This window comes from Halyomorpha halys, unplaced genomic scaffold (assembly GCF_000696795.3).
Source record: "Halyomorpha halys isolate HHAL.00 unplaced genomic scaffold, Hhal_1.1 Scaffold1598.1, whole genome shotgun sequence".
NCBI lineage: Eukaryota > Metazoa > Arthropoda > Insecta > Hemiptera > Pentatomidae > Halyomorpha > Halyomorpha halys.
In genome coordinates, this window is record NW_027114197.1 from 365,675 (window position 1) to 379,171 (window position 13,497).

At 30.6% G+C, this 13,497-nt stretch overlaps 1 protein-coding gene across 2 annotated transcripts in view; it reads left to right on the top strand.

Moving 5' to 3' along the window:
* The first annotated feature begins 934 nt into the window (after nucleotides 1–934).
* The window catches only part of LOC106690167 (cytochrome P450 4C1), a 16,942-nt gene continuing 4,379 nt past the window's right edge, over nucleotides 935–13,497 (top strand). The window contains exons 1-4 of one of the 2 annotated variants that reach the window (XM_067051446.1): nucleotides 1,002–1,077; nucleotides 4,441–4,549; nucleotides 9,961–10,121; nucleotides 13,025–13,131. In XM_067051446.1, coding sequence (XP_066907547.1) covers nucleotides 9,968–10,121; nucleotides 13,025–13,131 — 261 coding nt within the window. In that variant the 5' untranslated portion in view covers nucleotides 1,002–1,077; nucleotides 4,441–4,549; nucleotides 9,961–9,967. Of the gene's footprint in view, nucleotides 1,078–4,440; nucleotides 4,550–9,960; nucleotides 10,122–13,024; nucleotides 13,132–13,497 lie in introns of both variants that reach the window. The other variant, XM_067051445.1, reaches the window with a different exon arrangement.

Consider the following 13,497-nt stretch of genomic DNA (forward strand, 5'->3'; position numbering starts at 1 on the left):
AGTCTATAGAGGGAACACAGTTGCGAAAGAAACCCCTGTCTACGGTAATATCTTTGGAACACGCCCATTTCAAAATAAAACCAAACCTTTTTTTCTTGTAAGATGTGCCACTACTTAAGCAAAGTAGCTACATATTTCATACATTAAATATACCAAGTAAACTATAAATATTTATCATCCCAAAGACGACAATGGAATGTTAATCCTCCTAATTAAGGAAGTTTGTGAAACAATACAAAGGTTGGAAAATTTTATTTTAAATTGGATTTAATTTTTTTTCTTCAAATTATTACCTCATAATCATCGTATTCGATTCTCTATGAACCGCCTAAGCAGTGTGAGGAGGAAGACCATAGAGACCTTTCCAGCCCTGTCGGTCTTCCACAAGTCGCCTTCTTTTTTTTTCTTAAATTATTGCATTTATTGTGTTATTGTTTTTGTTTTCACTTTCGTTTCAATATTTCATAAATCCTCTAAAAAAAAGGAAGTCTAGGGGCGTATGTAGATTTTTTTCGGTGGAAGAGGAGGTTTTAAAAGAAGCAGAAACGTATTACTCAAAATACAAAAACATATGTTTGTGATTATGAAAATAATATTTACTCATTTGTTTCAGGGAAAGGAAAGGGAATGTACCTCTATGATTACAAGCTCGGTTGCAAGTAATAGTTCCACGATATTTGTCCCATCTTCCATTACAACTAAATGCAAAAGTATTCAATCAACAATAATTACATCAATAAACTTAAAACGAAATAAAATATATAGGAAAAAATACTTTTATTCTCATCATAAAGATTTTGTTTGTTATTTAAAAAATATAGATATTTTTCTTATCCCTATGCTTCGAACCACCTTAGGTTCTCAAATAGTTAGTTTTTAAATTAAATTTAATCTGCATAAGCGCCATGCAGTATACAGGATGACTCCAGAAAATCATTTTTAGTATTTTCTATATTGATTCTAAACCAATTTAGCATTGAACAAATGGTTAAAGTGAAGAGTGGGGAGCTGGAAACAAAACCGATCAGTGCACGTCTGCCGTCAGCACAGTAAGGTTTAGGCAGCGAGAATTTGAGTGTAAGTGTAATTATACAATATATTATATATTAATATTTTTGTTATATTTTGTTCTAGTATAATATTTCATTTCTTACCAATGTAATTTATTTATTATATTATTATTTTGTTTTTTAATTATTAATGTACTTTTTGTTGTTTTTTCTCCAATCTTATATTTAATTGTAAAATTTTATTTATATTTATGGAGAATAAATAAAGTTGTTCCATTCTTGACTAAACGTATTTCTCAGACATCTTTAATTATTACACACACAGACATACAAATATGTATATGGGAGCTGATATTTTAAACGCACTCACGAAGATTATTTTTTACACTCACTTTTAATTATGTTCACAAATAGTTTCTTTTGTTTGTTTACTTTTCTCCTAGTTGATAGTTGAGAATTATTTCTTTGTATTGTACAAATATTTAGTCTATAGAGTATTATTTCTTGCTGTAAGAGTATTTGATGTTATTGATTTTTTTTTTTCTTTATCTTTTTTAATATTCTTAATATAATATTAATAAAATGTTTCATTTCAAAACAGCACACAGGTATATTGATTTGTCCAAAGAGATAATGTCAAGTATAGTTGAACATTAGATCGTGCTAAAGGGACAAATGAGCGCATCACAAGTGTAAAACATTGTTTAAATAATGTTATGTTGTAACTTTTAAATTATGTGTATGTATGAATATATTTCAAAAAGAAATAAATATAACTGACAAAGTGAGGTAAAATAGATTATAAGGTTTTAATAATAAAAAAAATTAATAATATTAAATTAATTGTAGGTACATTAGTACATGAATATGAGGTAAACCCGAAACGTAGCACAAAAAATATAGAATAGTGATAATGCAAGTTTTTTTCACCTCAACTAGGAAAAAATTAAAGGATATTTATTATTTTATTCTTAGGAAAGAAAATCCAGTATCACATTACAAGTATTCCAACAGTGTTCTAACATAATTAACCACCTTAACCAAGTAAAAAGCTCCAAAACGCAGACATTTGTACAGAAACCAGTAGTTCGCCATTATTATCGCCATTTATATAAAATAAATTAAAACTTACAATTAGAAATGTTTATTGGTTTTTTTGTAACTAGGACGTATTGATGAGGAAAGGTTGAGTTTATATTATATTAAAACTTTGATTCTACTAGTTATATTATTATTATTTATATTCGAATCTAAAATTAAAATATATCTTGCATTTCTGAACAAAGATATTAAATCATTTAGAATTTGCCAAAAGAGGATGTAAATAAATATAGATCTGGAAAAAACGTTTCTTATAAAGCGTTATCATGGAAGAAAAGGTTTCAACGAAAAGCAGTTTATTGCCAGTAGTAGTGCCTTAAATATTTTACAATACAATTATACGAAATTTTGTGTAGTAAAAGTAATTTTACTATCGCCTTCGTAGTTCACACATAATTTATTTTTTTTTTTCAGTTTATAATATACAATTTAATCATCTATCCCTTTCCGGATATGTTTCAAGGATGCATTTACGTAAACCTAAGCAAATATATAAAAATGGTATTTATCATATATTAATAATTAATCAAATTTTCATTATGATTGCTAATTAGTAAACACGCTTATAACAAAAACAGGTTAAAAATACTATTCCATTATAACATAATTATTATTCATCTTATGTATATTATTATTTCAAAAACTGTTGAAACCAAGGCCGTGTGTCGTAAATATGCTATTAGTATATTTTGCATTACCGTATTCATGAACAATAAGTATATATTAATTAAATATAACTCATACAAATATATCTAACAAGTTTTTTGTATCTTGATGTTTTGTGATGAAAACATTTTCTTCAAAAGTTCAAATATACAAAAAATTACAAAAATCAAAATGCGCTTCCAGTACATATAAAAAAATTATTAGATTTGGAAAAAGAAAGTTAGCTTCGTTATTCGAATCTTTGAAAACCTATAAGTACAAATTTTCATTGTAATACAAATTTAGAATTTTTGGACTTAACTATCTGGAAGATTTGCTATTTTACGGAAGTTCAGCATTCACTTAAACGTTCATAACTCATCAAGATTTTATTCAAACACAACGTTACTAACACCTTTGGACAGATAAATTTTTGATCTTCCAAACAGCAAAACTTTTAGATTTAAGAACTTCTACAGTGAAAAAGTAGTTTCAAATTAAGAAACTCCACAAACGTTATATTAAACATCTCGGGTTCTAATCCATTTAGGTACGGTTTTTGACAATTACAGTTCAAAGGGGCTAAAACCAGTTCTAAGATGTGCATTGTAGTTGGAGCTGTAATAGAAGTAAATGCGATTTTTATGAATTATGACAAACATTTTAAAGGCCATTTCTTTTAAATTTTAGTGAGATTAAAATTTTGAGCCAACAATTTTATTTTCGATTGACATAACAATTCGTATTTAAGGTTTTTTTTAAATGCGAAAAACTAATATCAACTTTGTTTATTCCTAAAAAATACTAAAAAAAAATAAATAAAATAAAAGTCCTAAAAAATATAAAAATCCTGAAAATATCTCACTTCGATAAATCGAATTTTCTCAGTATAGAATGAGAACATAAATATTGCCAATTGTATAAAATTTATATAAAATCTCAAATTCCGAAAGACGCTTTCAAGAAAGTGGGCCAAATTATTAATTTTTTTTAGGAAAATGTCAGATTTGTCTAAGTTGTCCTCAAAAACCTACTTTCCTACTTCAATAGACTAAACATATTTTTTTCTATGCTCCCTAGATAATTTTTTTTTTTTTCAGAATTTGACTAGTTTTATTATTTTATTTTTTTTTCTGAGGCTAAAAACGAATATGAGTAGGTTTTTCCTAAAAAAATAAATAAATAAAAATAATAATAAATAAATGTTTGGTCTTATTTATTGAAGGCCTCTTTTGGTCCTTGAGATTTCATATATATATATATAATATTTAAACTCATTTAATACAATCGGCAATTTATTTGTATTATATTTAAAAAACAGTTCTCTAGACTGTATAGTGAGTTGAAAGGTAATTGAATTCTATATAAAAAAATCGTATGAATCGAACACTAATTAACCGATTAATTAATGAAATGTCTACTAATTACCCAATTAATGATATGACCCCTAATTATCCGATTGAGGAAATGGCCCCTAATTACCCGATTAATTAATTATAAATAATTAATCGGGATTTAAACTACTCCGTGTTTAGATTGGTGGAGTCGTTATTGGAGTAATTAAAAACTCTTGTGATTATCGAAAATAGAAATCAAACGCTAAAACCTTTAGTAAGGCTAAAATTATGAGCAAAACATTTTTATTTTTCGATTACTTAAATTTGTACTTTTGAATTTTTTTTAGGTTCGAAAAATGAATATCAACTTTGTTATCTCCTCAGTTCACTGTCAGTCCAAGTAGTTCCAATATTGTACACATATTAGAGGCACTCAAGTACTCACATTGAACTCAGGTAACCACCCAATATTGCACCAAATATACTCAATATTGCGCGGTGGGGTGATCTACATGCCTATCAATTTTAAAACTATTACAAGCTGCAGTATAGTTTTAATTCGTAGATTTGTTAACTAACATAACTTAATCTAACTTAGTCAAAATTGGTTTTATCTCACAGTTAAAGATAAAAGAAACTACCAATTGTCGCAACTAACTAGAAAGTCTTAAGACTACTTATGTGATAGTCCTTAGTAGTCATTTATTTTTTTTAAGTCCCTATTCTTTGCGCCTTCAGGATTTTACACCACCCTCTCTCCAAAGTTAATAAAAGCTGATGTTTCCTACATCACTTATTAGTTCTGAAAAATGTTCCTGCAGAGTTTTTATTTTGGTGTTCATAATAAATGTTTCTATGATTTGTATTTGAAATTACTTATAATAAAAATTATGTATACGAAGCAATAAAATCACTCAATATTTATAAAAACTTATAAATATTGTTTGTTTTTGAGAAGTAAACTTTATTTCGTAATTTGTCAACCTTTAACTGAAAGGTTGTATAAATTAATTGTGACCTTTAATATTGTGTGATTTCTTTGTATGCTAAATAAAATTGTTACGATAAGGATGTTCTCAAAGTAAGGGTTCGAAGCTACAAGGTCGTCACCATTTATATATATTTTACACAGTATGTGAATTGAGTCAATTTTAAACTAGCTTGAGCTCACATGTTGGTCTTATATTTAAAAACCTCTAATAAAATTTATGCTAAATTTTTCTTATTTTAACTTTTTTTTTTTCAATAGTCCTTTTGAAAAATATCTGAATAAAAATTGCAAAAATGTCACTGTTCAGAGCTTCGACCTATAAAATTATCGCCAACACCTGTTGAGAATTTATTTCAAAGCTCAGCCTTGGATTGGCAATTAACTTTATTCGCTCATGCGTCATGGCCGCAAGTGTAGTTCACTGTTCATATTGCTCTGCAATTGTTACCGAAATTATATGGGCTATAGCTCAAATCCAGCTCTCAGACTTCATATAGCGTGAGTTTATTGTATGAAGCATCCCCTCAACCGAATTGCCGGATACACTTCACTTTTGGTTGGCTGGTTGGGTTGGAGTGGACTGTATAATTGAAAATGAACATGATTAATTGAAAAATAAAATTCTATTGTTTAAGTTACAAATGGTGTAGTGGGTGGCCGAAAGAAAACATTTATGATTAGTTGGTTAGTAAATTTTGAAGGCTGGGCTATGGAATTGTAGATAATGAGGTGGTTGATGATGATTACTATGTGGTGGTGAATGTTAATGATTGCCATGTGGACTTACTTCTTCTTTCCTCCCTCCGCATTTCTAAGCCTCTCTTCCCTCTGCTCCTGAGAACAACTCCAGGAGTTCTACTCACTCATGGTAGATTCCTTAGGAGAGACAAAAAAGAATAATGAACTGATTCTCTGGCTGAAGACAAGATGGCTCTCTTCTCACATTAGTTTGGGAAGCTTCTCTTCACAGAGAGCACTGGAGAAGGTGAGTTTTGACTTTTGGCCACATGGGCGCTAATATATCCTGTAGGCTATTATGCCATGATGTTTGATGGTGCCCCCTCCAATTCAACCTTTCGGTTGTCGTAGGTTAACCGGAACATTTTTGAAATAGCTGAACATTTTTATACACTCATATAGTGGAGGTGCGTTATTTTCTATTGGAAATTAGCAAATAGGTAATTCCCCCTAGGTCTTATCTTAAGACTATATTTCACGGCCAAGGTTCTGTGTACTTCAATACAATTTCCATAGTGTCCCGAGTTCGAATCCAAAGACTATATATATAATTATTATATACTTCAGAGACTTTTAATTTAATTATTTGAGAAATGTTTTATTTAACAATTTCATGTAATGTTTTGTACATAATTTATTTTCTTAAAATAATTTTTTTATGTTCCTATTTTTTGTGATTTCAAATAGTTATTTTCTTTTTAAATATGAACTCAGACAGAAATATTTCAGGTTACAAGTTACAACAGTTAAATTTGAGGAGCCCAGACAAAAACCTATTATTGTCCTGTGCACCAGATGTCAAAACTTAGGGCAAACAAAGGCGTATTGACAGCACAACTGTGCTGTGTGTAATGTATTGTAAGCAACGATATTTTAAAACATTGATGTTTTTTGTAGTCGATGTTGGATTCTTAGTTTCAAAACCACTTCTGACAGGCCGTAGAATGCGTGATCGTTGGAACAGAAAAATTGGGACAAACGTAAAACATCGGCTTAAAAACATCGATGTTTTCAAAACATCGACATCGATGTCGCATCCCTAGTCCCTTCTAATCTTAGTCTTGTTTCACTCCCCAGTCAGCATTTAGACCTTTTCGAGTTAAATTGTTTTAGATTGTGTTTTAACATTATTTTTGGATTCCTAAAATTAAGACAAAGTCAAAGGATTGTGCTTCCAAGTACAAAAGTGAGTTTCCCAATGAAACTTTTACAAGTTTACTAGGAGGAGTTTTATTTTGTGCGTGTTGTGACAAGGCTGTGTCAATATAACAACGCCCTCAGGTCTTACAGCATATAAAAACTACTAAGCACCAGGAGAATCGTGAAAAAAGTATTTCGAGAAGCCGGAATTCCTTTAATAAAGGATTATTAAATTTAATAAATTTACAATATTTATTGACCCAAATAAATATTGGTTATTGATTTAAATAAAATTCGGCTAATCAAATTTGTGATTTTACTGTTTCATATGTACAATTTTAATTTAATTTAATTTAACTTTCAAATATAAATGTGTGTATATGTAGGTATATACTTTTTTTTTGGAACCATAAAAAATAACTATAATCACTAGTTTAATAGTTATTTAGTCACTTGTTAATTATTTATTTTACTTTCGATTATCGGATTGTTTTGATGTTATCCAAAATACATTGAAGATCGAACATTGGTGTACTTAGTCAAACATCACCATTTCTGTGAATTGCCTTAAATTAAATTATTAAATTTCCTTGAAATACTTATATCAGATAATTGTTTACATTTATTATTTATAAAATCTTTTCTTTTGACTATCGGAATACAAACAACTTATTAAAACCGCATACTAAAAAGGTTTGGCAGTTTTGTCTTCTCAGAATAGCAGAATTACTGTGCATCGGTCTAGAAATTTATATATGTTTGTTATCTTTGGTCAGGACAACGAATAGTCGTCCATAGTTTTGCAATAGAATTAGTAAATTATTTCTTGCGTATTTATAATTACAATAATTCGATAGATAATAAAAGGAAAAACGACATATTATTTACTAAGCTTGTTGAATCATTTATTTTCATTTTATCATATGTTCAAATTAATGAATTCTAATGTATTCAAAAAACTTTATAGAAAGGTGGCATTAATTTACTACACAATTAATTATACATTTATCAAAAGTTACAGAAGATAAAAATAAATAACAAATATCATTATTCGGTGAAGTCTTAGGCATTTTAGATGTAGTGCTCAAATCTGAAAAATAATTAGAATGAATTGCCAAAAGATTAAAAATAAACTACTTTCATCTTTCTCTGCTAATTATCAGTTCTATCAAATCCCAATTTTATCTAATCTTAATTAAAATATTCTAATTAAATAATCCTCACATGTTTATATAAAATGAAATATGAAGGAAATGGATATTTCGTTTCATTAATTATAGTTTATTCTATCTAAAACGGAATTAACAGTTATGTAACCACTTCGCCTCTGATCTGGTCAAGGCCGCCGGAAATTTGTCCCATAACGTATTACTCAGTTAGTTAGTTGTACAAAACCTCTTGATGTCTTTTTTTTTTTTTTCTTATGATCTCCTCTTGTGAGATTGTGACATTTCGTACATCAATCAACCTACTCGCTATAATTGTCTGTTTGGAAAGTCAGGTAAGTAAGGCTACCGCGAAGGGCGAGTTTTTCATTTGCGTTGTGGTGGAATTTATCACAACAAACCACAGATCAGTGCTTTACCTAGTAGGCGGCGAAGTACTAACTCCACCACCAACGAAATACAAATATGCGGAAGCCGACTGGGAGCTTTACAAAGCACAGGTCTTTCACGAGCTTTCTACTGTCCCGTCTCTTCGCACAAAGAACGAAGTTGATGCCTACCTGCAGTTCTTCACAGCCACCATCAAAGAAGCCGCCGATGCTGCCATACCAAAGTTCAGACCACTTCCTCCAACCCTACGTCCCCCACCAAAGCACATTCTTCAACTTAAATTTTGGAAACTACTCAAGACGAGCATCAGGAATAGAAACTCCATGATACTTTAGGAAGGCGACAGACTTCTGACAGCTGAGAAGCAGGCCACAAAGTTTGCAGATCACTTCGGCGAAACGATCACAAAACGGACAGGACTCCTAAATGAATTACTATCAGAGGATACTTCATTACAAAGAGCAAAGACTGACCACGTACATACAGCACTCGACCTAAAGACGGTGAGAGAGTTCATCACGAAGAAGCATATCAATTTTTTTAATAGCCTCCAGCACTGCACAAACCCCTGTCGCCTTCAGGACACTGACACCGACAGAACGGCCACAAAGATGCCAGACCCAAACAAACAACCTCAGACTAGACATCACTGACACAACAAACCTGGTGTGCCCACCATCAGACTAACACACAACACTACCTCTTATCCAAAATATCTAATTTCCTCAGCCCCCTCTTCAAATGCATTCCCTATGCAGTAAAAGAGCTTCCACTCAAAACGTTTTTATCCATCTTGACCTCAAACCCACGCACCCATGGGGCTTAGAAAAAAAAGGGGGGGGGAGTTTGAGGGTTTCACGCCGTTTTTTAATTCCGGGCACTTTTTAAATATTCCTCGATTTAACTATCTTAAAGTCTTCTCTTCCCGTTTTAAGAAAATATTTCAAAAATGATATAGGATCGTTCCTCCCTGGGGGTCATAGTGGGGTGCCTGACCTGGAAGAATTGCCTTTTTTGTGTGTTATGATCTAATCTTGAAAGATTGTGACATTAATTTTGACTAATTTGCGACGCCGCTGGAAGGTTCAAAAATGATGTTTTCAAGTAAAAAGCATAGATATTTTTTCCTTAACCATTCTATATGTTTTTTAGGGTACTGAATCCGAAATTCAAGTTTACCAACCCCCTAGACGCCGGCTTCACAACGAAAGTAGTAAAAAAATCCAAATATTTGGACTTTTTTTCATTTTTTGGTTAATATCAGAAAATTAAGCAATTTTCGATTATTGGTATTGTATAAAAAAATTACAGTATACAAATTTTCAACGCATATAACTTAGTTTATATTATTTTTTAAATGTTTTTATAATTTTGGTTACTTTTTATTAACAAAAAATAATTTATTAAGATAAAAATGTGACCCAGCTATATTATGCTTGCAGGTATTTGATGGAGTTATTACTATTTCTGCCCGCTATATTAGGGGCCCTTCTAATATGGCTGGTGTTCCCAGACAGAAAGAGCAGGATGGCAAGAAATATCCCAGGTCCTACAGCCTATCCAATCGTTGGCAATATTTTCAATTTCATCATTCTGGGACCAAGTAAGGATTATTAAACATATAAATGTACCATCATTTTAGATTTCAATCTACTTTAATACTTTCCAAGCCTATTTTTCTTTCTGAACATACATGCATTTATTGATATCGTTGACAAGACAGTATTTCGCTATTGGCCAGTGTAAACAATGGTTTACAGTAGAAGGCACAATATATACGTTTCATAATCTTTAGAGCTGTGGGTCCCAAACTGGATATCGCGGCAAACCGAAGGTAGGAAATTTAAGGAAGATATTGAATTACAAATAGCAAATATAAAGTCCATTCTAAAATTTACTTTCCCCCCTACTTATTCAACCCCTTCAAGAATAATTGCTTTCATTTAGTTTTAGCGCGATAGGGGTGCAGCGAACTGTTTTTAGCCCAAGGAAGGTACTGTGGTGAAAAAAATTGAGACCCGCTGCCAGAAAACGGTTTTGGGGGTTTCGGAGATGCCTGTTAAACATAGATGTAGATATTTCTTTACTTTCTTACAACTCTACAGCTCCTTCAAATTGAATTAGTGGGTTAGGGGTGGTTAGGAGAGCTTTGTCTGCGATCTCGTAGCCAACAATAACAATGTGGCTTGGGACCCATATGAATTTTACAGACACCTTAATCTGACAGTTTTAAGAGGAATGATTTGGTTCTTATGATAAGTGGATACTCAGGGCATATACTTCTTAAATTTTTTAGAGAGCTCAATGAATCTGAAATTATTACTACTCTCTTTTGAGTTATTGAAAGGCAAAAATGTAGGGCTAATGCTATTGCGTGGTATTCACCAGTTATACTGAACATAATTTATGTACCTTAAACTTTTGGGTTGAAAATCACACACAGGTAATGAAAATTCAAATTGAGTTATAGTGTTGAAAATTTGTATGTGAGTTCAGTTGGAGTTTTAGAAGTGCTTTATGGTAGTCTAAATTTTTTGATCCTCCTACTTGTTTTTTGTGAATTTGCGTGCCACTCCTCTCTGCATAACGTCTGGAAATTTACAATATATATTTGGATTGAATCTTTGTCAGACAATGCCTTTTGCGGGTCTTAACTGTTTTTCCATTCCCACCTTGCAATTTATTTAGAAACTTTTAAGTATTTATGGTCACTTATGATCACAAAATCACTTTTCACCTCCTTCCCGTTCCAATAATCTACTGGCGTAAGCCAATCAAGTCTACAACCTTAACTGGAACTTTCACCTACCTTATAATGCCAAAAGGCAATTCAAGATATCCCCACAGCCAGCTATACATATGGCCAACCTCAACATATGTACGTACTAATTACCAATTTAAATCTTATAGGAGGGTATGAAAAAAAAAAATCACTTTTCATCCAAACGAAAATCTGGGAGTAATAAGACATTAGAGATAGATCTCTGCCACCCACACTCTTTATATAGTGAAAAAATTTTTTTTTTTTAAATTACGTCGTAAATTTTCACTCGCAATTTACATTTAGGACAAAATATAAATTTGGTTCAATTTTTGTATATCGGTCTGTAGTTAAATTTGGCATATTCGATAGGATGATTAATCTAATTTTGGTAAAAAAAAATTCAGGAACTTTGTGGGTTTATGCCTTGTTGTTGGTTTTATATCAATGTCACCTAGTTTCATCCACTACTTTCATATATACGAACACATTTTCCTCGATACATTTCGAAAACGACTGTTCCAATTTGGCTCAAACATGGACGAAAATTTAAAAAAAAAAACTTGTAAACAATCGTCCAGTATAAAATGTATTCACTACTTTCGCCTGCCAATACGAAAAAGTAATTTTCTGAAAACGCACAAATTTTAAAAACGTCCCTGCCAGAATTTATCATAAACGGAATGAGTATTACCAGCTCTGGAAAATACAACAACTTACATTTATGTTTACACATACATGTTTACATTTATGTTGCAATTTAATAATTTGTGATATTGTGTAGTAGTTAATAATATTGATATTGTATAATATTTGCACCAATCTCCTAATTTGGCCCAAATTGGACAATCAGTATTCAAAAATAGATTGGCCCAATAAACTTCTTTTCCTCTTCCATAAACGAAATTAGTCAATGAAATTGATAAAACTGATGTAGGAGCATCAACACAATCCTTGGAAATTTAATCAAACGAGGAATAAGTTCGATCGGTGTAATTCCTGAACACAAATTTGACTACAAATGAACAGGCAAACAGCTTTGTTCCTTCAGGTCTTAAATGTTAAATGCTAATGAAAATTATGGATCATGAGGACAATATTTTTTTTTCTTGCATCAAATCAAAATGTCCCTACCCTAGGCAATGAGGAAGAAAAGATAGAAATAGTGAGGAACTCATTTATATTGCAGAGATGATAATCATATATAACTATACCTTCTTGTCAGATTTGGAAATCCCTGAATAATACTGGCTTTTGTCAGTTTGGGTTTTGGAATCTGTTTGCAAACTATTTAGGGTCTTTGGATTTTCATATACTTTATAAATGATTTAAAAAACACACAAGGCAAGAGAGGTAGTATAGCATATTAGGTGCTAATATTGTTATGATTATATACTATTATTATTATTGTCTTTTACTACTTGATATATGAATCTGTTTTAGAAATACCAAATTGATCACAACAGCCATTAATAGCCATAAGTTGGCAAGTCTAGTAAACTCAAATTAAGAATACTGATGAAGATATAAGACAATAATGATGTAGAGAACTACTTTTACCTTCAAAATATAGATCAAATGCCATTTTTATGAACTAGAGAAAATCAAATCAAAATAAATGTTAAAAGAGGTGAAGATATACAATGGAACACCCAATATATTTATTTCAAATTTATTTATTAATCGTAGTATCTAAGTATTTTTATAACTATTCATTTTTAGAAAGTTATATTAATTTTTATTAGAGGCACCAGAAAGTTGGAGAAAACACAGAGAGAAATATGGGAATGCATTTCGTGTTTGGCTCGGCCCTCAATTACACCTTTTTCTTTTCGACCCTGATGATATACAGGTAAGTAACATAACATTGATTTATGAAACAAGTATTTATTGTTTACTGCTAATACAACTTATTTTTTATTTAAACCGAAAAATAAAAATATACTGAAAATATTAAAAATAAATGATAATTAACATAATATAATGTCTATATCATATCAGAGCAAAAATATAAGTAAGACAAGAAGATAAAGGATACTCTATGAAATTAATATAAGGAAAATAATTTTAAATACACAGAAAGATAAAAATTTGATAATACAATCAGTGGAAATAAACATTATAAATTATTAATAAGGAATAAAGAAAAAGAAAAAAAAATAATCAAAGAATAAGTAAGTAAAAGTAAGAAGTGAATATAAGCAAAAAATTGTGATAA